This window comes from Mytilus trossulus, chromosome 11 (genome assembly GCF_036588685.1).
Source record: "Mytilus trossulus isolate FHL-02 chromosome 11, PNRI_Mtr1.1.1.hap1, whole genome shotgun sequence".
Classification (NCBI taxonomy): domain Eukaryota; kingdom Metazoa; phylum Mollusca; class Bivalvia; order Mytilida; family Mytilidae; genus Mytilus; species Mytilus trossulus.
The window spans coordinates 49,353,732-49,380,220 of NC_086383.1; the positions used below are offsets into that span (position 1 = coordinate 49,353,732).

At 32.3% G+C, this 26,489-nt stretch overlaps 2 protein-coding genes across 2 annotated transcripts; both read right to left on the bottom strand.

Moving 5' to 3' along the window:
* Positions 1-4,266: 4,266 nt before the first annotated feature.
* LOC134690442 (von Willebrand factor A domain-containing protein 2-like) lies at positions 4,267-9,459 on the bottom strand. The gene is made up of 5 exons (XM_063550410.1): positions 9,350-9,459; positions 8,323-8,436; positions 7,466-7,749; positions 6,824-7,121; positions 4,267-4,883 (listed from the first exon to the last, which is right to left on the bottom strand). Exons 1-5 carry the CDS (start codon positions 9,396-9,398, stop codon positions 4,285-4,287), a joined length of 1,344 nt encoding a protein of 447 aa, XP_063406480.1. The 5' UTR covers positions 9,399-9,459; the 3' UTR covers positions 4,267-4,284.
* Positions 9,460-17,399: 7,940 nt separating this feature from the next.
* On the bottom strand, positions 17,400-26,489 carry LOC134690443 (von Willebrand factor A domain-containing protein 2-like). The gene is made up of 9 exons (XM_063550411.1): positions 26,437-26,489; positions 26,154-26,217; positions 24,798-24,943; positions 23,168-23,279; positions 22,682-22,795; positions 21,268-21,381; positions 20,302-20,585; positions 19,313-19,610; positions 17,400-18,610 (listed from the first exon to the last, which is right to left on the bottom strand). The coding sequence occupies exons 2-9, from the start codon at positions 26,215-26,217 to the stop codon at positions 18,012-18,014; spliced, it is 1,731 nt and encodes a 576-aa protein (XP_063406481.1). The 5' UTR covers positions 26,437-26,489; the 3' UTR covers positions 17,400-18,011.

Below are 26,489 nucleotides of genomic sequence, written 5' to 3' on the forward strand. Positions count from 1 at the left end.
AGCCTTTTTGTGGTAGTTTGTGGATTTTTTTTTAGGTTTTCGGTATAGACCAGGAAAATCACTATTGAACTTGGATTTTTTTTCAAATCTTAACAAAGATACTAAGCTTTTAATTATGTACGCTAGACGCTCGATTTGTCTTTTAAAAACTTATCATATTAACAATTAAAAGGTAACATCAAGTGCAAAGTTGAAGAGCATTAAAGACCCGAGATTCTGAATGAATGTGTAAAATACAGCTTAATTTTTCTTTTCCTCGGTAGAAAAGTCTTTTGTGTTTCAAACAGTTAAAAGTTTTGTAAACAATTAATTTAAAATGTATTTAGGACTACAAAGAAGGTATTACATTCGAGCAAGAAACTTCCACCAGCTGTGGCATCGAACAAATGGTTCTAATAAGATATAGGAAGATGTGGTATGAGTGCTAATGAGACAACTCTCCATCAAAATAACAATTTATAAAACTAACCCATTATAGGTCAAGGAATGGTTTGAACACGGAGCTTTGACTCACACCGACCAGTAAGCGATAAAGGGTTCATAAAATACTAGTGTTAAACCATTCAGACCGGAAAACCAACGGTCTTGTCTATATAAAAACGAGAAATGAAAAAACACTTATGAACCATTTCAAGAAATGACAACTACTGAACATCAGATTCCTGACTTAGGATAGGTGAAAACAGTTGCAGCTTTTAATTTCGGGGTCTTGTATAGCTGACTATGCAGTATGGGCTTCAATCATTTTGTAAAGACAGTGAAAGTTCAAACTTGTTCATAAAAGATATCTACATTAAGCTGTATGGGTTTTTTTTTAAATTTGTTAAACTAAGAAATTTATTAAAAGCACATTGATTACCTACACGTTTTTGAAAGACTTAGATATAGTTGTTCCTGACCATATGCATATTTGGACCATACGAGTATGGTCACGACCGTTTGCATATATATACTCATATGGACCGACCATTCGCACACGATCCAAGTATTCAGAACGATAAACGTTGAACGTTGAACTTGTTTTCCAATCCACTATAAATGAATACGTTTAAATTAAATTCAATAAGAAGATATGATATTAGTGCCAATAAGACAATCCTCCATCAAAGTCAAATCAAATGTTTAAAAAAAAATTATAAATCCAAGTGCGGCCTTCAACGCAGAGCATTGGTTAACACCAAACAGCAGGCTATAGAGGGTAACAAAATGACAAGCGTAACTCAATTCAAACAGGAAAACCAACACAAAACACGAAAAAAAGACAAACTCCAATGAACCACACCAACAAACGACAACCACTGAGCAACAGGCCCCTATACAATTTATCTTTCGATCCTTTAATAGTCTACCGAATTAGACTATTTACCGGATTTGTAATCACATAAGCAACACGACGGGTGCCGCATGTGGAGCAGGATCTGCTTACCCTTCCGGAGCACCTGAGATCACTCCTAGTTTTTGGTGGGGTTCGTGTTGTTTATTTTTTAGTTTTCTATGTTGTGTCATGTGTACTATTGTTTTTCTGTTTGTCTTTTTCATTTTTAGCCATGGCGTTGTCAGTTTGTTTAAGATTTACGAGTTTGACTGTCCCTTTGGTGTCTTTCGTCCCTCTTTAACAGTCCTTTAAGACATATAACTAAGCTATTCTGCAATCAATTCCATCTTTATGCCTTTATCTTTATCTTGATGTTCTGTGTTACAACCCTACATTTTACTGACAAAAAAGGTAACGCTTGGACACCAAAAGCTGTTCTATAAGTTCTGTCTAGGTGGCCGAGTGGTCTAGAACGCTGGACACAATGATTGATCTGTATTATCAGTTCTGTCTAGGTGGCCGAGTGGTCTAGAACACTGGACACAATGATTGATCTGTATTATCAGTTCTGTGTAGGTGGCCGAGTGGTCTAGAACGCTGGACACAATAATTGCGGTGTTGAATCGATATAACAATAGCATGAATGCTGTTTGAGGGAAAACAAAAAATGGTACTGATGTATAGAGTAATTATGGTGCAGATGTATACATTTAAATGTTTGTGTACTGTACGCCGTAACATATCAATGATGACATTTCTATTCATTGAAGTTAATATATGGTGCGCAATTTTCGACAAATAAATAGATAAACAAAATATAATGCATATTATGTTCATCATTTGCATTATCGACCAATTTGTCACTGATAAAGCAACAGTGTCCATAAAACTCAGGTCTTTATTCGTTACACATATTTCCCATGGATATTCATTTCTTTACAACTAGAAAGACATTTTTAAAAGCTCATTTACAATAATATAATCAAAGTACACCTGGCTATCTTTAAATGGTTTGAATCGCACATAAAAGTTATACAGCACGAATGTGTATTCTATACAGTAATGGAAAACAATTTTTAAATCGCATATAAAAAAATAGACAAACATTACTATTGGGACAATTAAACATCTTATGTCGAAAATAAGCAGACAAAATAATACATATCTATATAACCATCTGCCACTTTTTTCTAACAGATAATTAAGAGACGGTATATTGCCTCGTCTCTTCCTTTTTTTGACAAAACTATTGTCTGTCTTTGCGACTTGTGGTCGTAGAATGGCACCTTTTGTTTAAAAGATTGCCCATACAATATAAATTTAATAGATACAATACTTGAAAAGTTACTCATGTATATAAATTCGTTCTTCAATAGCAAAACGAATGCAAAATAAAGTTTGCAAACAAGTTTCGATTGCGTAAGTAAAACAAATAGAATTTCACATTGTGTGTTTATTTCTTTTTTTGCACACTTTTAAACATAAAATTCTTATTCCAGCAAATGAAGAATTCAGAACACTAGAAGAACTTTTTATGTTTTATCCTGGGCCTAAATATCTTTTTATAGGAAAATAATAAAGAAATTGATTGCTCTTTGTCTAGTTTTCTCGTTGCAACATTTTATATTTGTTCAATTTGCTAATAGTAAATGGTTCATTACGCATAACCCTACACTATTATCTGCCCTTGGAGTAATATTTCGAAGTTTAAAGGTTTTGTTGACTTAAATCAATAGTATGCGTAGTCATACAGAAATATTGTGTACATTTCATAAATCTAGGGTAACAAAATTTGAACATACATTGCTCTACTTAATGAAGTAAAACAAAATCATATTTTTATCATCTTCTTTATGTAGCAACTTTTCCAGATAGTCCTCTCTGACATATATCTTATTTCGACGTAACTGGTATTCCGTTTATTTCCGTTTTAGATTTGCAAATATTCCTTTTTGTGAAACAAGTAAAAAGCCTCTCCGCCACCGGTTACAAGCTCTGACAATTGCACACAATTAATTCGGAGCTTATTTATAATTTTAGCCCTCATATGAATGATGCTTTATACAGCATAAGTCTTTGTAACAAAGAAATCTGTTTAATTACTGGTGATTCATTTATTTCGTGGGTACCAATTTTCGTGGATTAAGAAAAACTTGCATATTCGTGGATATTTAATTTCGTGGTTTTGCTGAAGTCTGCATATAAACCTATGAAAAAATTATCTTTCGTTGAATATTCAATTTCGTGGTTTGACTGTGCCCACGAAATCCACGAAAATTGGTATCCAACGAATAATAATGAATCCACAGTAGTACGATTTAATACTTAACAGGATTAGTTTACTCTTCGGGAGCAACCGAAATCATCCTTAGGTTTAGTGATGTTAAGTTAGTGATGTTAAGTTAGTGATGTTAAGTTAGTGATGTTAAGTTAGTGATGTTAAGTTAGTGATGTTAAGTTAGTGATGTTAAGTTAGTGATGCTCAGTCTTTGGTCTTCTATGCTGATGTTTTCTGTACTGTTGATTTCCTTTCGTCATTTTTTATTTTTAAGAATAACTCTGTCAGTTTGTTTTCAAATGATGAATATCCCTTTGGTATTTTTCATATATTTGTTGTATAATGCTGTCTTTTGAAGTGGTTGTAAACACAGTCTCTTTAAAAAAAATTATCATGGAACCTAAGACAGGGATTAATAATCAGTTGTAATTGATCATTTTATTCAATGATCTTGTTTCCTTTTTGACGTCTTCATTTGTTAAGTTTGATAATTTATAATTTTGTCAGCACTTGACAGACTAATTTATTCTATTCTTATTAAAAACAAATGTCTTTCTCTCATTTTTTGTTCTTTGAAATTGAAAAAGACAGATTTCGAATAGTGTATTACTTTTAAGCTTTCTAAATACAGGTTATTAGATATATACAAAAAAAGTTGGTAAATTATTGGTAGTGCATGTATCGAAAACCATCACTGTCGTTTGATAAATATGTCATCATCACATTCATAATAGGACGTCATTCCAGCTAGAGATTCTAAGCTAGTAAAATCATTTGCAGCCACATAATACACTTGACTAGGGTCAAACAAGACGCTTACAAAATTATCATACGAGCAATCCTGACCAGCCACAATACCGACAACCTCGATACGTGATTGTTGTAGCAGAGTTACTTCTCTTTTTATACCATCAAAATTCTGCCATTTTCCATCGGAAACGATAACTATAATCTTCCTCTTTGAACTTCTACCTCCATTTGAAGATAAAAAACCTTTCTGGTTGAGTTGATTCAATGCATAGCTTAAATTGGAAGTCAAACTCCTTTTTCTGTCTACTTGAAGAGCTGTGGCCACCATTTTATCCGTATTGTTCGACCAAGACAAAGGAAACACCTGGGATATGTTATTTGTGTATGAATACAAACCGATATGTGCATCATCATTATAACGGACTACTTTTTCTATAACACGTCTTATTGCTTCTTGTCTTGTTCTGTATCCGACAGAGGTTTGGTTGATATTTTTGTCTTGTAGAATTATGATATCTGTATCGGTGTGTCGAGTACAATCTAAATGATAATGCTGTACTTTACTATAAACTATCAAGGAATAATAAAACAAAATGAAATGAAACCAGAATGTGTATAAAGAACACCGATGTCCCACTCGCACTATCATTTTTCATATTCAATGGACTATGAAATTGGGTAAAAAATCTAATTTGGCATTACAATTTGAAAGATCATACCTTAGGGAACATGTGCACTATGTTTCAAGTTGATTGGAGACATCAACTTCATAAAAAACTACCTTGACCAAAATCGTTAACTGAAACTCCCACTTTCAATTCCTATGTTCAGTGGTCCGTGAAATCGGGGCCAAAAGTCTAACTTGGCTTTAAAATTAGAAAGATCATATCATTAGCAACAAGTGTACCAAGTTTCAAGTTGATTGGACTTCAGTTTCATCATAAACTACATTGACCAAAAACTTAAACCTTGCGGGCGGACGCACAGACGGACGAACAGACGGACACACAGACCAGAAAACATTATGCCCCTCTACTATCGTAGGTGGAGCATAATTTGAAGATAGAAGAACTATAAATATGTGTGAACGTTCTTATTTTATATATATACAAACTAGCTTTTTGGATATATTTCAAAACTAAAGACATAAAGTATATCATGCTGATGTTGATCAATAAGAAAATCATTGTACAAATAACAGGTACACAAATTAATTTTTGATTCATTTGTACTTGTATAAATGAATTCTCATATAACTTTCTTTGTATGGTCCTCTTTGCGTTTCGCGTTTTAACGCCAAAAAAAAACTACAATAAAACCTATTTTTAAAGACGACTTCAAGGAAAACAAAACGTGGTTTCTTGAGAAAAAAAGTACCTCTACTACAGGTTCAACCTATATGAAATTATAGAACAGATGGATTTAAAATTGGTGGTCTTATAATACAGGTTTTTGCTTGATACAGGTAGTCTCTTAACCAGGTTTGACGTTATTTCATTTTGTAACTAAACCGTTATCAAGTCTAAATAATAGGATAAAAGCAATATTTGTACATTGTCGGAATCAAATATGATTTTTTTTTTACTTGCTTCAAAACAGGATACCCGTTGGTCGACCCTCTCAGCTCGTACAAAGATGTTTCTATTTGTTAAGAAACCTATTTGTATTGTCTATTTATACTAGTATGTATGAATATTATATACAATTATGGAATAGACATGGTAGAGGAACAAGATTTTTTTGCATACAAATGAGCTGAATATTGCAGATTTAATTTACTCTAATTAGATATAAGATGTGGTATGAGTGCCAATGATCCATGTCCCCATCCAAGTCACAATTTAGCAAAGCAAACCATTATAGGTTAAAGTACGGTCTTCAACACGGAGACATGACTAACCAAGTCAGGAATATGACAGAGAGATTGACAGTTGTTGTTCATCCGTTGGATGTGTTTTATCATTTGATTTTCAATTTGATGAGATACTTTCCATTTTGAATTTTCCTCGGAGTTCAGCATTTATGTGATTTTACTTTTTACACCACACAGCAAGCTATAAAGGGTCCCAAAAGTTACAAGTGTAAAACCATTCAAAAGTCTCATCTATTAAAAAAAAACATGAAACAAAAAACACACCAACAAACGACAACTTCTGAATGTAAAAAAAATTAATAATATTTGCCTATCCTTCATTTTTATTTAATTATACAAACTTTATATTCATCAGGCAAACATGATGTGACTAGTATCGAATCTGTAAGTTAAGTTAAAGAAAAAACTAACAGTGTTACTACAATACAAACTTATTTAAAGTCATTTATAAAACTACTGCTAGACAAACTCAAAATTTTTAAGGCATTCATCAACCTACTGCATTGAATGTTACGACATAATTACTGAGAATTTCGTGCTTTTGTTAAACATGACATAAAATCGAAGGTCACATGATCCGTATGGATTCAACTTTACTAAAACATACCTGTGCAATCTCTGTGTGATGTCTCTCTAAGGAGTTTGTTGTATATATCATCAAAATGTAGCAAATTAAACGTATACTCTGGTTTATTTGAAATATCTATCATCTCCGAATGATCGATAGCTCTTCCAACTGCAACTGTCATGATTGATCTGATTGGTCGTCTATACGCCGGAAGTCGATTTAAAGTGTTAACATACTCTTCAGCACTATATCGGTCTGATGACAGCCCATCGTAAAGTAGTATGATGTGTTGTGATGCTTTGCCTAGCCTAGATCCACTTGTCGTGCTCTGCGCTATCTGCAAATAATAGGTATATTGTTATAAGCATTGATCTGATTTTCTTATTAGCACTTAAGTCCTTTTAACAATGTTTAAAGCTTTTCCTGAACTTCTGCTGCGGCAAAAGTCTAAGTGATTGTTATGTTGCTACTAATGGGTCAATAAATTTGTCTTTAGACTTTTTTTTCTCCGAGGGTATCACTACCCTAGTAGGCTGTACTTCCATGTTAGCATGAAAATATGGCCGCTGTTTAATTAAAAATTGTTGTAATATTTTGAAACTCAGAAAGAGTACAGGACAGCTTAAAATGGGCTACGCAATACTAGATAGTATATACATTATCTTAAAAATATACAAATACCTCAACAGCTTTTGACAAAGCCAGTTTAGTGTACGTTGGCGAATGATTTCCATGAATTTGTTTAAGTGCCTCTTTAATGTCCGTCTTCGATGAAAAGTCGTTAAAATCGAATAAAAGGTGAGCCTGGAATCCATATGTGATGACAGAAAACTGATACTCGTTTTTGCCCATCGGAAGTTTATTTACAAATTTAGATATAAATTCTACTGTACGATTTATATCATTTTCCTGGCTACTTGAGGTGTCCACAATAAATGTTATATCTGCATGCCCTGGTCTACAGTCTGCAAAAGTATCAAATCATGATCTTGTTAATTGTTGCATTAACACAAAGTTTGACTTGATAAGTGATACATTTATGAACGTTTTTTCCATCAACTATGCTTTACGTACAAAGTGACTTTATTCACTTGAATTTCGTCTTGTTCTATGCATTTCTATCTTTGATGGCGAAGGTTAAGTCACAGAAAGTATCACCAATGCATATCAAACTCATAGCAAGTCATAATTAATCCACGTTTTAATTTTTATAGTCCCCTTGTGAACTTCTTTCCCAATTTTACACATCTTCTAAGAGTTTATGTGATAGAATTTCGTTGATATACATGTGCATTTAATCATAAGCATAGGCATGTTTTTGGGGGTTTTGTATTTTGCCTATTTGAGGTATTAGTATCATTTTTAAAATGTATATTGTAGCACTCCGTTCATAGATTTTGGAGTAAACTGTTTAGGGTCTTCTTGTTAATTGAAAGTGCCATCTCGAAATGATGTGTGGTCTATTTATTTTATCTTATATATATGTAAAATGTTATGACTACACCTAAAAGAAATTTTCCTTGAATGTGTCTGCTTACCCTTTTCACATGTTGTTCCGTTAAACCGTTTGGAACAGTCACAAGAAAAGTCAGCCCATCTATCGTTACAATTTCCTCCGTTTTGACATGGTGCAGCCAAACATTCATTTTTATCTGAGTGCAGAAAAAGAAGTAATTTATAAAGTTTATACAGATGGATTAAACAGAAGCAATATAAAAATACGGATAAGTCCTGAATGGTTGTAACATATACACTATCATATATTCTTAAACCGTTAGTTTTAGTAGTGTATGGATCATGAATAGCCTGGGGAAACCACCGATCTTTGGCAGAAAAAATTGGCAGTCTTTTTTAAATCTGAGAGTTTTTGCAGCTGCATTCAATTGCTGCTTATTTGATATTTTTACGCATAATTTACAAATATTGCGATTTTGTTTGCAAGCTGATCTTAAACCTAAACGTTTTATATATTTTTCAATGTAAGGAAACATATTGATGATCAGGTTTATTCAAGGTTACCATTTTGGACAAAAACTGCAAGAAAACATTAATGATTAGAAATTAAAAAAATATAACAATATTATTCTCCGTTAACAAAAATTCATTATAAGTATATCAAAATTCTACATAGATGGGAGAGCCTTCATGCATGTATGTATCTTACTTGAAAGTAAAAGCCTATAGTGCGGAGGTAGTGTGATAGACGGTAAAATTAATATTGCTGCTTCTCCGATAAGCACTCGGAATCTAGAAGTAAGACCCAGTCGGCTCAGAGTCAGAATAATCTGCTAAGGTCATTAACAAACTTTTATCACCGACTATCACTTTGTGAAAAAAAAATTAAAAACCGTCTCCCCATGTCGGTTACTACCAAGCAGGTTTCGTATGCATTTCGCAATAACATGTTCTTGTCCTGAATATGCACATTATTTGTCATTGAATGTTAAACAGCCATGCATCCAACAATCAATTCATCGAATGTTAAAAAATGCATTTTTCTCAAATCTTGTCATTTTTGCAGCTGTATTCAGGATTTTGTCTCTTAAATAATTGATCTAAACTAACCTGTTCTGCAGTCTGTTGCTTCATCCCATCCGGGAGTACAATTACACATGTGACTTCCAATCAAGTCATGACATGTTCCACCGTTGTAACATGGAAGGGATAGGCACTGGTCATCTACAATGCTTCTTATTTAGTTTCTTTATAATAAAACAATAACATGATGATATCGTAAATAGTTAACTAGTTTCTAATATGATACGACTTTGTCTGCCTATTTAAAGTAATTTATCCTATATAGCAAATCATAAATACAAAGGTCACTGTTCGCATTTTTCTGTAAAGTTCTTTGAATATTATATAATGTAGAAAGAACAATTGTTTTTATTAAATGGCACTTTTTGTTCCAAGTTGCATTTGTTTTTATGATTTTTAAATATATTCATTTTTAAATTTTCAGCAGTCCAAATACCAAAAAATAACCGATATCGCCAACGGTGGTAGCAAAAACGATAAACAGAGGACAATTTTCATAAAAAGTGCAAGTTTTTCAATTGTCTGGTGTCTCTAGAAGTTGTGAACAAATCAGAAAAAAAATTACCAGCTATAGATACAATATTTTTATATTATCGTGTTATATTTGTCTTCATTCGTTTTCATCCATGGCAATGTAAGTCTATTTTTTAGTTTCTACTCCTATCCCCACCCTCTCCCTCATACAAAAATATATATTATAATATCAAAATAAATGAAGAATGATGAATGAGAGAAAATCAAAAATCTAAAAACAAAAACAAATTAAAGCATAGACATACTCCATACCTGAGCAACCTGTATTCCAATAATTAGGACATCGCCGTGGTGAGGTCAGATAGCAAGTTTGTGTTGGTATGCAGAACGTACTCGTACAGTGGCTTTCTCTTAAATATTCGCTTGGATACTGAAGCAGTAAACAAAATTTGCATAATGTTTAATTGTTTTTAGAGAAATGAATAACATAAGGCTTAAAATGACGATGAGGTTGTTTTACACTATCTATGGTTTCATGGGTTTTCTATTTGAATTATAATGGGATGGTACATGCAAATTAGAACTGATCTGCGCTCGTTTGTTGTGTTTCGAATTCAACTTAGCATTCAAACTTAAGATCAGTTGCTACATTGAAAGAACCGTAACTCCCGAATAATTGCTTCTATTGTTTTGTTTTCAAATCGAATGACATTGGTTAGAATATACACAAAAATAACATGAATAAATATCATTTGCTAGATTAAAGATTTTTTTCTCGCTAATCCATTTCCTGTTTTAATTTCAAGAGAGAAATTAAATCTCTACATACTTCGATTGAATGTTTGCTACTACAACAATCATCATTTATTAACAAGTTAGTGGGCAGATTACATGGGAAAGTCTATATATACGGAAGATATATATATGAAGATGTGGTATAGTACCAATGATACAACTCTCCATCCTAGTCATTATATGTTAAAAGTAAACAATAACAAGTAAAATTACGGTTACCAACACGGAGCCTTGGCTCACACCGAAAAGCAAGCGATATAAGCCACCGAAAAGGCAAGAGTAAAACAATTACCAATTCAAATTGGAAAACCAACGGTCAAATCTATGTAAAAAGAGGTGCGAGAAATTACAAATACAGAACAACAGATTCATGACAGACACCAACCTTCACCTAAACCTTAAAAAAATGTACGTTAATTACAGTACAAACAGACACACTATAATATATCAATTGAAATGGCTTAACTCAATCAAAAAGACATGCATTGTGTATTATCAAAAGTATATATGAAATATATATTTTTGTTTTTTTACTTGGCCATGGATAAGTAGTTGATTAAAATCGGAACGATAACACGACAGTACTTAAAATACATGAAATGTCTTTCAGATTCTACATATAATGTATGTCGTTCACCCTGCGAATGCTGTTGATCATAAGTTACACAGTATTCTAGTGACCTGTAATTCAGTGGTTGTCGTGTGTTTTACATAAATAAGGCCGTTAGTTTTCTCGTTTGAATTGTTTTACATTGTCTTATCGGGGCCTTTTATAGCTGACTATACGGTGTGGGCTTTTCTCATTGTTGAAGGCCGTACGGTGAACTATAGCTGTTAATGTTTGTGTCATTTTGGTCTTTTGTGGATAGTTTTCTCATTGGCAATCATACCACATCTTCTTTTTTGTAGTCCGATAAATATGGTTTCAGTGCATTTCGTATGGAGTGAGAGCAAAGCTTGAATTCCCATATGGATTTGTCTGACCCATATATATCATATAAGTTCACTAGTACACTGTATAGCGAATGTATCTCTCCGACTATCTTAATATGTGGTATTTGCACTAGTGGCCTAAAAAAAGTGTTGTTGTCTTCAATATTTTTGTATTGGTTTATACAAAAACAAATGTCAACAATAACAACTTTTTGGTTTAAAATATTTGTTATGAATTTATTTTAATCGTTCATCATCAACTTCATCACCTGTTGAAACCTATCAGATTTCTACTCAATGCCCAATTGTTATTACCAAGAAACGTAAGACCACTACTTACCGCATATTGAAATAAACCCAGCAAAATTACCCAGTATGAAATATTCATGGTCTCTACCCGTTTGTTTTTACCAATCATATTGATTGAAATGTATAAGAGGGAAGATATATATAATATAACAAGGCTTTGTAAATTTATTCAAAAATAGTCCAGGAAAATTAATATGTTACTATATAATTCATACCATGCAGATTGGTATATTTTCAACACAAAACTCGTTATTGTTGTTTCCACATCTAAAATCACTTCTTTTATGCCGATTTATCAGGAATGATTTGGCGATGCTGGCAGGTAAATTCCATGAAACTTTGGACGAGGCAACATCTTCCCTCACTGTTTTTTCATAATATAAAAATTTCATTTTAATAGCCAACATTTCTATTTGAAAAACAATTTATTATTAAAGTCGGGTATATTTAATGAAAAAAATAACTTTTCGTTGCTTTTTTTTTTTAAGAAAACTAATAATTGTAAATAAATTATTAATGACCTGAAATAAGATATGTTTCAAAAATGCGAAGATAACTTTCATATGAAAAATGAATATTAAAAGCGCGTTCGCTTTTCCTCTGAATATTATTTCATTTTCGTACTTTTTTGTATTGTTGTGTTTGTATATTTTTGTGTTATCAACACATACATAAACATGTACATGTAAATATACTTCAAATACGATATATTTGATAAAAAAAAAATCGGAAAGTAAACTCCAGTTGTTCATATTCTTGTTAACTTATTCGACCACAAAATTTAATTCACCTAAAGAAAAATTAGGAGAGGTGGTAATGAAAAGTATGATTGACTATGAGACAATTATATATTAAATGGTTTGTATATATATCTTGTTTAAGTTGGCACATTGATTAGTAAAGCATATAAAACAGTCGTTTCACTTATTAAGACAATGTTGTTATGAATTTGTTTAAGGTGTGGTTTGAGGTTGTGTTGCTGTTTATGTTTGTGAATACGGAATGTTCTTTATCAATTCCAATAAACGTTAAAATTGCAATAAAAAATATGTTTGAATACGACTTATTTTGAGTTATTACCTAAAAGCAGTATCACGTATGTCAAAAGTTCACATAATATCATTTTTGATGTATCTGAAAAAAAGAGTAACTGAAAATTAATGTACTGTGAAAGAACAGACGGAGAAAATATCTAAAGCAAGTTTCAAAGTAGACATTTATGATTTGTAGTTCACAAATCTCAATGAAACATTAAAAAATTGTGAAAGATATTTGAATTTCCTATAATTGTTAATGTTTGTGTCATTTTGGTCTTTTGTGGATAGTTGTCTCATTGGCAATCATACCACATCTTCTTTTTTATTGTTTCTTCAGAATGTTTCAAATTAAAAACAGGATCTAACATTCTATTGTTTTTACTGTGGGATAGTTGACAGAGCTCCATTACGTGGATGAATTACGGTATGTTACATGTTTTTCATGTATCTTTCCTAAGCCATGTACATGTATTCGATCAGTTACCGTTTAAATTTTGTATTTTAGTTCGGACCGTATGGTTTCTTGTTTTAAATGTTGATCATTAAATTTTCCTCATCGTGATGCCTTTCATAGAGTTTGGTACATTGCTGAAGACCTAAATTGCTAATATTTTTGTACTTTGTTCTTGAATATAATGCTGAACATTGCCTTATCACAAAGCCAGTTGGCTGTACATGTAACACAATATGTCTTTAAAGTCTCAGTGAGTGGATATTCTCTTAAGGGACACACACTTAACCTGTAAACTAATCTCTTTTTCAAACGAGGCGCCAAAATAAAAAAATGTAGAAAATATAAATAAGGAAATAAAATATTTAAGAAAATTAAGAAAAACTATCTAATTATATTTAACATACATTACCGTATAAACACTCTGGCAGCTAAAATCATTCAAGATAACAAATGGCGATTGATTAATATAAAAGGACTTTATTTGGTTGCTTATCTAAAGCTTTGAATTACTTGTATATTTCGTTTTATTTACCTTTGTAGCTGAACATAACGATTTCTTTAATAATACATGTTTACACTAAGATAGCAAATAAATTTGTCAATCATGTGTTCCCTCTTATTGGATTTTTTTGTTTTCATATACAGATATAAAAAATAATTTATTTATGTATGTAAAATTAACTTTATCATATCTGTAACTAGAATGTACAGTACTTTGTTTGTGCAAAGTATGTAATCATGATCACTGCGATAAAAACAGATATTCTAACAGTTGATATAAAAAAAATTAACTTGATATCAATATAGGACAGGCAGATTGTTATTGACCCGTCGTAACGGAATTGATGTTACTCAGGTACTTCCGTACCTTTTACGGTGTCTAACTTTAGCCTGTCTCAACCAAATGTTATATTACTTATATACATTGCTTATTACCACAAAAAACAGATCAAGTTTTAATTTTTGTCGCATTACTATTACTGTTCTTCGATAATGTCCTTTTATAATGCTGTGTGCAAGTAGGGTCAGCATTTGTGTTCCATGGACACAGTCCTCTTTATTTTTTTCTGAAATCTTTAGATTTTATTAGAACATTGCATTTATGTAAAATTTAAATTTTAAAATAAAAACTAATAATTGTTCTAAAGTTGTTCCCGAAGGTATGTCTATTTTACTCCACTACAAAGGAATGAAATTATGTTATATTATATCACCTTAGGCCAACATTTGGTTTTATATTTATTGCGTCGGCTCACTGCATGATATTGGGTGGTTGTCAATTAGAAATGGGGTGGGTTTTGTTATCTCGCCGTTGAACGCCAAACTGTGACTTTGAAAACCATCAACACAAACGCTTTCCATATGATCTGTATAGGCAAAGGTACAGTTCGGCCGGCAAATTGGTTTTCCTTTGCCAAAATGAGTCATAAATTGAAGATAAAGTCTGTTATTAGAGAAGTAACTATACATTATCTGGTTTTGTCGTGCATCCATATCAGCTTTACTTGAAATATTAATAAAAGTATGTTGAAGGAGGAGACGGATGGTTGATGGGGGTTGTCGTACTGCCCATACTTATCATACCTTTTTTTCGTATTTTAGATAATGCTACAATTTACTATCTCCTATCACTGCTTTTTGTTGTTTGTAAATTTTGCATTGCTTAGGATGTGTACTCTCGAAACTGAGATTTTCAAATCTTTGCAACTTCTTACTTTAGTTTGTCATAAACTGTTTTGTTTTTCGTGCATCACTTATGAATCTTCTGTTAACGAAATGCGCGAATGATATACAAAATTATAGTGTGATTAAGATAGTTTTGATGATTTGTTTATAATTGAAATCTTCCAGTTGCTATTTCATTCATTTTTCAATTTTATTTAAGGAATGACTGTAATATGTTTTCTGTCTATGAAGGAATAACATAGAAAATTTGGTGCACACTGAATAACGTGCATAGCGGGTTGTTTAACAGTGTGCACCACATTTTTTATGTTATTTCAATAGACAGAAAAAATATTACAGTCATTTTTTTATAATTAAATTCTAAATTCCATTTTAAACCGTAGAAAACCATGAAAAAACGTTGATGACGTCACGGTCACATGACTAAATTATGTCTATGGGCTCATAACAAAATAACGTCAGCCAATCAGAAGACGCGTTACATCCAAAATTAAACTATTCTCCATTAGGTTCTTTCTTTTAGTTTTGTTATTAAGCTGAATAGATTTTTACATCCTTTGAATTTGCTTCTTTTGTGTGTTTTATGGGTAATGGAGCTGTTCAATGTTGAATTTAACTTCAGCATTCTCAATTTTAATTTGTTGACCAAACATAAAGTGAACGGTCATAGTAGAATCGTGTTTGTCAACAGTAACTTATTTGTAATGATTCATCTTATTCTTTTGAAACCAAATCTTCAGTTGATTCATTATAAATAAAATGTGGTATGAATGCCAATGAGACAATTCTCTATCCAAGTCTCAATTATTATACAGTTGACAATTATAAGATACGGTCCTCAGCATGTAGCCCTGGCGTACAGGAAGCTTAAAGAGAGTCCGTCATGACTACTGCCAAACAGTTCAAACAGTAAAACCAGAAACCAACATGAACCACTCCACCAAACCACAACCACTGAAAACAGGCTCAACCCCATTTCTTGTTTGATCTTTGATTTTAAATATAAATCTAGTGGCACATTATTTTTACGATGACATCTATAAAAACACGAAGGATATACAGAAATGGAAATTATGTCTTTAAATGAGTTGATATCATCATAATTTATTCCATTGGTGAATCTTTAGATATAATTGGGAAACCGTTATATTGAAGCGACCTCTAAGTTTCCTTTTTTCTAATTTCATTGGTAGGTGATTTCGGAGAAAAACACACAGATAGTGAAGGACTATTATCTATGTTATTCCATGTATCCATATCGTTTAAGGGACAATGAATTTCATTGGATGTTAAAGCTGTTAGTATATTGTCACATGTAGAGTAGGATATGGTTACTTTTACGAGACAACTGAGATCATCTCCAGTTTCGGTAGGTATCGTGTAGCTCAGTCTCTAGTTTTCTATGTCGTCTTTTGTATACTGTTATTTGTATTGTGATTGTTTTTCGTTGGTTTTTTTTTTGTGGTCATGGGAATGCAGTTTGATTTAGACTAGTGAATTTGATGTCTGTCTGTTTGAAACTTAAGATGTGGTGCAAGCTTTTGAATAACCCATAACGAAGATTTTTCAGTGTGCATCCCATTTTTTATGTTATTTTTTCATAAACATGGAATATTACAGTTATTCCCTAAATAAAGTAAGATGGGGCGGTCATTTGGTATTTATTTGAATTTTCCCTCATTTGTCTGCTTCACTTGGTTGGCAATGTTGTCGGTAGATTGCAAATACCTAATTATTGTTCAGATTTAAAATGATGCGTTTCGGGTGTTATTTTTCTTTAAAAAAATTACATGTATGGTATAACACGAAAACCGAGAGTTCGACTCTATCTGACATTAACGACTTAATATTGTTTTTATTGTTTGTTTGTACGAATAAGTAACTTTTTAATACACACCAAATTTTAATATTCTAGCGTCACAAAAGTTTATCCTCTAAAAAAGATGAAGAAGACCAACATCAATCTACAAAATACTACAATACAAATCATGAATCACTAATTTGAATGGTAATTTATTATTCCAATTCTGCGCCCATCGTGTTGCTCGTTGCAAAAAAAAATCATGGATGGAGAGTTGTCTCATTGGCACTCACACCACATCTTCTTATATCTATATAGTAAATCGATAAAGGTAATCAGGAAATTTCAATAGTTTACATTTGAATCGGCAAAATAGTTATGGTTTGTTACTGTAGATACAAAAAGTATGAACAATTTAGCTATTTGACATGTGAAGACAACATTTAACCAGTAACTGGCGACATAAATAAAAAAACCGAGAGAAAATAAGTGTCTAGAATCAGATTTACATACAAGTAAAACATGATATGTTATACGCAATACAATGGTACTGCAAAATAAAATATTTTGTCAAAGAAGCATCAACATTATCAAGTCTGCGCATCAAATTTTCTACAAATAATATTTCAAAAGCACTGGAAAATTTTGAAAGATAATGCATTTTGTATTTACTCTCCGTTTTCAAAGGAGGGAGTAATGAACTTAGTGTGACGTCCAGTTTCACTAAACTAGTACACTTGTTTGTTTAGGGACATGGTGACGCACGCCTTCTAGTGCGGGATTTTCTTGCAAGAAACATTGGGGGCTTAGGCTGTTTCTGATATTTGGTCTGGTTGTTGTCTCTAAGACACATTCCCCATTTCCATTCCCAATTTTTTAGATATAGGAAGATGTGGTGTTAGTGCCAATGAGACACCTCTCTATCCAAATAACAATTTATATGAAAGTAAACCATAACAGGGCAATAAAGCTATAAAGGGCCCCAAAATTACAAGTGTAAAATCAATCAAACGGGAAAACCAACGGTCTACTCTATATTAAAAAAAACGAGAAACGAGAAACACGTATAAATTATATAAACCAAAGACAACTACTGTACATCAGATTTAATGTTTGTTTCAGGAAATGGACAACGCAAAAATATCTAAGCATTTCGCAAATAACACTTATTCACATGACATAGACATAAATTGGAAATTATCACTGACGTTTGATAAAAATGTCGTTATCACATTTATAATAGGACGTCATTCCAGCAAAAGATTCTAAGCTAGTAAAATCATTTTCAGCAACATAATACACTTGACTAGGATCAAACAAGACGCTTACAAAATTATCATACGAGCAATCATGACCAGCCACAACACCGACGACCTCGATATGTGATTGTTGTAGCAGAGTTACTTCTCTTTTCACATTAGCCAGAACCCGCCAATTTCCATCAGAGACGATAACAATAATTTTCCTATTTGAACTTCTTCCCCCATGTGAAGATACAAATCCTTTCTGGCGGAGTTGGTTCAGGGCATAGCTCAAATTGGAAGTCAAACTCCTTTTTCTGTCTACTTGAAGAGCTGTGGCCACCATTTTATCCGTATTGTTTGACCAAAACAAAGGAAACACCTGGGATATGTTATTTGTGTATGAATACAAACCGATATGTGCATCAGCATTATAACGAACTACTTTTTCTATTACACGTCTTATTGCTTCTTGTCTTGATCTGTATCCCTCAGACGTTTGGTTCATTTTTATATCTTGCAAGATAATTATATCTGTGTCTGTGTGTCGCATACAATCTGAAAACAATACTGGACTTAATTTTTGAAAAAAATCTCTTTTCACGTCTATATCTTTTAGAAGTAAAACAATCTTCTATATTTCTATCGTAAGATAATCGAGAAAACACTGAAAAGAACTATTCGCAACAAATGTCTTGAAACATGTTAAATTGCTTAAAATTAATTCAAACTATATGCATATAATTTTCATGTAATAGCTTTTATAAATGTTAAAATGTTAAATCGACTAAGACGCCTATTATAAAGCATACAATTATACACTTAAACAATCGATTTCTTTCCAGAAAAAGGTACTGTTGCTGTTATCTAGCTGTAAAAAAAACAATGCATTAAAGAAAGATGGAACGAAGGTAGCAACAATTCATGCATGATATACTAATTATCTGGCAAAGTAAAACTTTGGTGGGTCTACGTTGTCTTTGACGATATCAAAGCACCTGTTGATTTTTTTGAAGTTTCAGATTGCAATTAGTTTATGTGCGTCAGTTTAACCAAACATGAGAAGATAACTACATGCAAAACAGTGCTGATTAAAATTCGACAATATCAGTTAAAAACCTCTGCCTGGAGAAAACCTTATTTGCAAAACATAATTCAACTGCAATGTACAGACATGTGACATGTTCACACTAAATTTAAAGCTGTTTTAAATCTAAAGTCTTCATGGGATTAGATTAAATTTTAATTTTTTTTAAATACCTGTGCAATCTTTGTGTGCTGTGTCTTTAAGTAATTTGTTGTATATGTCATCAAAATGCAGCAAATCAAATGTAAGCTCTGGTTTATTTGATAGCATGACCATTTCTGAATGATCGACAGATCTTCCAACTGCAACTGTCATAATAGATTTGATTGGTTGTTGATATACCGGATGTTGATTCAAAGATATAGCATAATTTTCAGCGTCATGTCGATCTGATGACAATCCATCGTAAAGTAGAATAATGTAATGTGATGCGTTGGTAAGCCTAGATCCACTAGTCGTGCTCTTTGCTAGCTAAACATAATAAAATTCATATATATTTATTATCATTGATGTTTGACAGAACATACAGATATATTCTGAGACAGTTGATTGCAAGATTTTACAAATTATAACAACTTTTGATTATGTTTTTTGAATATTGTTTATAGTACCTTATAAATCGTTGATACCCACAAATGGTGTATAAATAGCGAAAAGGTTCAAAAGGTCACCATAAATAACAAGGCTTTGGTTAAGTACACTACATGTAAATGCACTGTTTGACTACATACGAATCACTAGTGTCACTTTTCGAAACGGTTGTGTGATTTCATGAATATGGCTGATAAAGAAATAATACGCGATAGGAAATCTGAAGACCATTTAAGAAATTGCAATACGACGTAGGTTCAAAATGTAAATAGTTTTCTGTGGCCTCCGTACTGATGTGAAGTATTTTTGAAACATGTACAATTCGTTATTTTGTATTTTTTTCCTACTAGGCCGATCTAACCAAATGATCGCCTTAAAGGTTATAAAACAACTTGTTTTTTTAGTTCCATTTAAATTTTCCTTTATCAATGTCGACTTTCACTATCTACAGTGTTCTCATCTGGTTAATTGTTTATTTCGCTTTCCCTCTTGGTCCAATGTTTGCTCATTGACGTTCAACATTTAAAGAATAAATAAGATGACACATAAACACTTTAATTGATTCAGATACCTCAACGGCTTTTGACAAGGCAACTTTGGTGTACGTTGGCGAATGAATTCCATGGATTTGTTTCAATGCATGAAGAATATCTAGTTTCGATGAGAAGTCGTTGAAGTCGAATAAAACCTGTGCTGTAAACCCGTATGTGATAACAGAAAATTGATAGTCATTCGGTCCCATCGGAAGTTTGTTCACAAATTTAGAAATGAATTCTACTGTACGATTAATGTCGGTTTCCTGGCTACTTGAACTGTCGACAACAAATGTTATATCTGCATGTCCTGGTCTACAGTCTGTAAAGGAGTTTATTCTAATGTATCTATTCATATCTGGGGTATGAAAATTTCATTCATAAAAAAGGAGGAAGACGAAAGAGTTTTTCTTGGGAGAGGTTGTTATTATCACCTGTTGCTTAGTCGGCATTTGTTTTGTTTTGTACACATTTATCATCAAGATATCATGCAATGACGCTTGGGTCTTGATATCTCATTGGGGTTTACCAGTCTTTTTCAGATATGAGATATTGTAAGATTACAGCACGATGTGCATTGCAAACTATAAATGTATAACACTGCGTTATGATTGCGTTTATCAATGTAATTGCGTATTGACCTCCTTTCCCCTGCACTGACAACTTTACCTCACTTAAAAACAAAGACAAACTAATTATTAACATTGTGTACTTTTCCATATGATTGTGAAATCCTTTAATTAATATATATATTCAAAGCTCTACCATATTTAAATGTGCAAATTGCTTTCTAGTACTTGAATATACAGACATTCCAGCGATGTCAACGATACCCTTATTGACAAAGATGCAATAGACCCAATTACTTCTGACAAAGTAAAGTCGTAGATTGCTCTTATAAATTTGACAATATATTTGCAATAATTTATTATCTGTGCTAGAGTCTTTTTATTTATGTATATAGAATTGCAATTCCTCAATTTTTCAGTTATATTTCAGCTTACCCTTTTCGCAAGTTGTACCATTAAACCGCTTTGTACAGTGACAAGAAAAATCAGCCCATTTATCTGTACAAGATCCTCCGTTTTGACAAGGTACTGTTAAACATTCATTCTTATCTGTGAATACAATGGTATTAATTTTCAAAGCAATGAAAGAAAACACCCTATACTCATATCATCCGTTACGCCTGAGAAACAGAACTGATCTGAACGGTATTCTATCTGCATGCCTGTGTTATAACACTACTTACTACTTAAAACTGACGATGAAAAACATTATTCGACAAGCGAAAGATATATTGTATAGCCTAGTTGGTCATGGAAACTAGATGGTTGGACCAAGGAGGTTATATTAGAAGGAGAGAGGACGAAAGACGATAATTACACATAAAATGTTACCGACTTTTCTGTAAGTGGGTGTTAATTAGTTGAGATCGACTTTGCCACAGAGGGAGATTTTGTCCTAATTACATACCCGAGTAAGAACGGAAACACCCGAGGTGTCATAAACTGACCGGATATACAATTATTGAAATGTTAATCAGTTTTTTGTGATATTTTTTATTAAGTAATTAAAAAGTAAAATGTTATGTTAAAAGTAAACTTATTACCAATAGAAATAAAACGAATATCCGTCTCATTGCCATCAATGTTAATATCAACAGTCATAACAGAAAGTCACTTTTACGTTGTTTCCGATAAATTTCTCTATGTTTCAATTGCAAATATTCCTTCCGGTCGTTACCGGTCACCGTAACTAAAGTACTTTGCATATTCGTATATTTTCTATGATTATTACCTGCCAATTCTCATAAGCAGGAATTGACCGGTGAAGCGAAAATCTTTGTTTAAAGCAAAGTAGTGTTGAATAAAAATCGCTCACTAACTTTCCTTTAAACCCTCATAACTTTGTCATTTCTTTATCTTTTTTCACCGTAGACAGACGGTTGATTTTGAAATTGCCCGTCAAATCTTTTTCCAAATCATAAACACCTATGCACTGCACTGTAACTGAAATATACCTGAACTTTAATGACCCAGTCACTGATAACAATCACGTGACACATGCGATTTATCTAATAGTCCGAACTACTCGCGGTAACAGCCCGGTACATCAGAGGGCCATGTCAAGTGGGTGATAAACATGTCGGTTTCTTTATAATTTTATCATTTTTCTCTGATCGAACTGCTATCCGGGGGATGCTAATTTTGTATCAAGCAGAGTGTTCACTCTCCTTCTAATATAACCTCCTTGGTTGGACAAAGTATGGTTTAAAATGGCTCTAAAATGTCATTTCTTGCATCCATAAAAGACAACCAATACCAAGAGTTAAAAACTTAACCATAAAATAATTTGTAATTGTCTTTTGCAGCACTTTTCAATATACTGTCTGTTAATTGATCAATTTTAACTCACCAGTACTGCAGCTTGTTGCTTCATCCCATCCGGGAATACAATTGCATCTGTAATTTCCGGTTAAGTCATGGCACGATCCTCCATTACTACATGGAAAGGATAAGCACTGGTCATCTTCAAAGTAAGATTTAACATGTTTAATGTCAACAGCTACCTATCAAAATTACTGTTGAATCATTTATAAAGAGCAATTGCCGTAGACTTTTCTCTTGGACCTTTACATATATGTCATATTTTCAATTCATTAATATTAAACAGCAATGTTAATATAACTATATTTTTTTTAGTGTAAAACGCCACTTTTAAAACTATGATGCTATTTTGTGCCGGTCAGTTTTCATTTTGGAGATACTTAAAAAGATTAAATGAGTAAGTTGGAACCTACTTAATTTTGTCATTAATAAGTTTTTAGCTTGTGTATTTTCACTTTACATGTGTTATCTATTCAATTCTACACACAACTATTTACTTGTTTTTGCAACATACCTGTGCATCCTATTTGCCAATGACCAGGGCATGGAGTAGCGAGATAGCAAGTTTGTGTTGGTAAACATGACGAACTTGTACATCGGATTTCTCTTGAGTTTTCGTTGTGTTGCTAAAACAATTAAAATATATATATATTTTAATGTATTGTGGAACAATATCATATTTAATAGTGTATCAACTTTGTTTTACTCTGCCGTTACACCGGGCCAAGTGGGACAACTAAACATATAAGAAGGTGCTACACATTCTCAGAATGCAAATTCAGATATTCAAGGAATGTTAACAATCTGATTAAAATGGACTGTTCATCAAACAGTCACACGAACATTGTCCCTACAATGATCTAGTCACGTGACCGGATATACCCATGTGAACACAATAATGTTGATGCACTTATTAAATCATTTCTTTTATAAAATTATTCAATTGTTGTCTTGTTTATCATTTCTTTTTTTTCCTTTAGATTACAAATCAATAATGGAAATTATTGATCTTTCATTTCTCCATTTGTTTTACTCTCCTTTTGATATTTCTGTAGCAATTTTCAGTCTACAAGGATGTGTATATCTGCATTATTGATTACGCAGCTTTCATCTATAAAGATAAATTAAACAGTTGTTGTCCATTCATTTTTGATGTGTTTTGTCATTTGATGTTGTCAAGATTAGGGACTTTCCGATTTGATTTTTCTCTGAGTTCAGCATTTTTGTGATTTTAATTTTTTTTTGTCCGTCATACATATTCATTTACATTTTGCTGAAATTTTGGTTCAAAAGCATTTAATTTGAAAATATATGTATAAATAATTCTATCTGGAAAATTCGTTGACTTTGCCTCTTATTTCTTTGTGTTTATAAGCAGTGTGAACCGTTCCTATTCTATGCGATAGTAAGCAGCGAACATTGTACAAGTACAAGATGCATGTCACCGATTGTCAATTCAAACAGAACTCTTCCTAACTCTTTACATCAATTAGAAACAAACAAATAGAAGAAGTATAATACCGCCTGCACATATATTACCGTTCGCTTTGGCTCGATTCATCAAAACAAACTTAGATTATTGATAAAAGTTCCATTACAACCATATACACTAATCTTTCAAATGTGTGAATCTGTCGTAAGCATTAGAAAAAAAAAACATAAATTTGTGCAAAAGTCAATAACTGGGGAAAACATACATAAAAAACGGTATGTATGAATATTAAAGAAAGTACATGACGTTTAGCAGACGACAATTGACTTAAGATGTCATTTTAATAAATTCAAGTATGTGGTTGACCTTGACATTTGCGATTTGAGTATAAATAAAATCGTTTGTCAGAAGGGAACACGCATTTTTCTTTCTTTTTGGTTGATACATATCTCATTTGAAATACTGTGGATTCATTATTATTCGTTGGATACCAATTTTCGTGGGTACGGGTAAACCACGATATCAAATGTACCACGAATATCATATTTTCCCTAGGCTTTGTTTGCAGAGATTTGGCAAAACCACGAAATCAAATCTCCACGAATATGCAAGTTGTCAGTAGCCCACGAAAATTGATACAAACGAAAATAAATGAATCCACAGTAATACCACTTATCTACATATATAAATATATATATATTTTAAGATATACCATGCATATGTGTTTGTTGTGTTCACAATACCCTTCAACATCGTCACATCTAGGATCACTTCTTTTGTGTCGACTTGTCAGGAATGATTTAGCAACACTAGCAGGTAAATTCCATGAAACTTTGGACGAAATAACCTCTTTTGTTGCTGAAAATGAGGATAGTTTAAATGCAAATTTATCCCCTTCCCTTTCATAAATGTGACCTACCGAATTAGATTATTTATCGGATTTGTTATCTCATAAGCAACACGACGGGTGCCACATGTGCAGCAAGATCTACCTACCCCTCCGAAGCACCTGATACACGTGATATCACCCCTTCTTTTGGTGGGGTTCGTGTTGTTTATTCTATAGTTTTCTACGTTGTTTCAGGTGTACTATTGATTGTCTGTTTGTCCTTTTCACTTTTAGCCATGACCTTGTCAGTTTATTTCCAATTGATGAGTTTGACTGTCAATCTGGTGTCTTTCATCCCTCTTTTATTGAACTTCAAGACATATTTGGGTAATGAACAGATAACCTATATTTGACGAAAAGGGCACTGCACGAAACGTATCATTAAACAATGTATTAACCTCTTTGTTTTTGTTTGCTATATTAATTCCAAGGAGTAATTACTTGTCACGAAAACATATATCTAGAATTAAAAATACGATATCTCATAATCCTTTTCAGAAGTTAATTCCTGTTTCTCATATTCTAATTTTTCATTCGTGTAAATATATATAAAAAAAACATGAGGTATATTTCTCATGCAACAACAAGGCTAAAGAAGGTATTGTTTAGCAATAATCTGTTCTCTTTTTTTTGTGCTATTTCACATTTCCTGACCGTTGTGAGAAAAACATTTCTTCTCACTAGTCAAAAATCTGTTCTCGGCAAATGATTGCTTGAAACTTAATTTTGACGTTAAATGTTCTTGTTTTCTTCTGAATTTTCTTAATCATGTTATTATGACGCCATGAAAAAGAGAGACAATGTCTGATGACGTCTAATCAAAAGTAAACAATTTTCTTTCAAAAGGAAGGATAAAAATCATTAGAGAAACAGTTTCCACCACTGTAACTCGTGTATTACAATATTTATCCACTCTCAACGGTTAGATTTTTATTATTTAAAAAGCTCGGCAAGCCTCGCGCTTCAAATATTTAAAATTTAACTATCTCGAGTGGAGAAATATCTGAATACACTTGTTTCAGTTGTGAAATCTATATTTATACGAAGAGTTGATTTGTACCGATTGATTTGGTAACAAAAAAATGAGGAAGTTTATCTAAGAATTCAAACAAAACGATTAGGTTTAAGTACAATAAATGATAGTCATATTTGTGAATAAGTTATTTTTGTGTTACTTACCTAAACATAGCATTATGCATATCAAAATTCTATTGCAGATCATCTTCTTAATAATTCGACCCATCTAAAACACATTTTCAAATATGGATTGTTTCATATGAAATAAATCAACAGTAAAGCGTTCATGACAATAATGCATTTTACTTTTATATAATTATCAGCATTATGGTTTATCATATAATTATAGTATCAAACCTTACAAAATATTGCAAAATCCAGTACATTATCTAATGCACTTTTAAAAACCTTAACAGAAACATTTGAATATCTAAACATACCTTACCAAAAATACTAAAAGTTTCAATCATTCAGATTAAATTAATAGACCAAACAAAT

Bases quoted from the DNA above. Each gene is read 5' to 3' on its own strand.
- LOC134690442 (XM_063550410.1), bottom strand. From the start codon at position 9,398: ATGTGTAATTGTACTCCCGGATGGGATGAAGCAACAGACTGCAGAACA. The intron at 8,437-9,349 runs GTTAGTTTAGAT...TTCTGCACTCAG, and splicing joins AGCAACAGACTGCAGAACAG to ATAAAAATGAATGTTTGGCT. The intron at 7,750-8,322 runs GTAAGCAGACAC...ATACTTTTGCAG, and splicing joins CGGAACAACATGTGAAAAGG to ACTGTAGACCAGGGCATGCA.
- LOC134690443 (XM_063550411.1), bottom strand. From the start codon at position 26,217: ATGGGTCGAATTATTAAGAAGATGATCTGCAATAGAATTTTGATATGC. The intron at 21,382-22,681 runs GTGAGTTAAAAT...TTGTATTCACAG, and splicing joins AGCAACAAGCTGCAGTACTG to ATAAGAATGAATGTTTAACA. The intron at 20,586-21,267 runs GTAAGCTGAAAT...ACTCCTTTACAG, and splicing joins TGGTACAACTTGCGAAAAGG to ACTGTAGACCAGGACATGCA.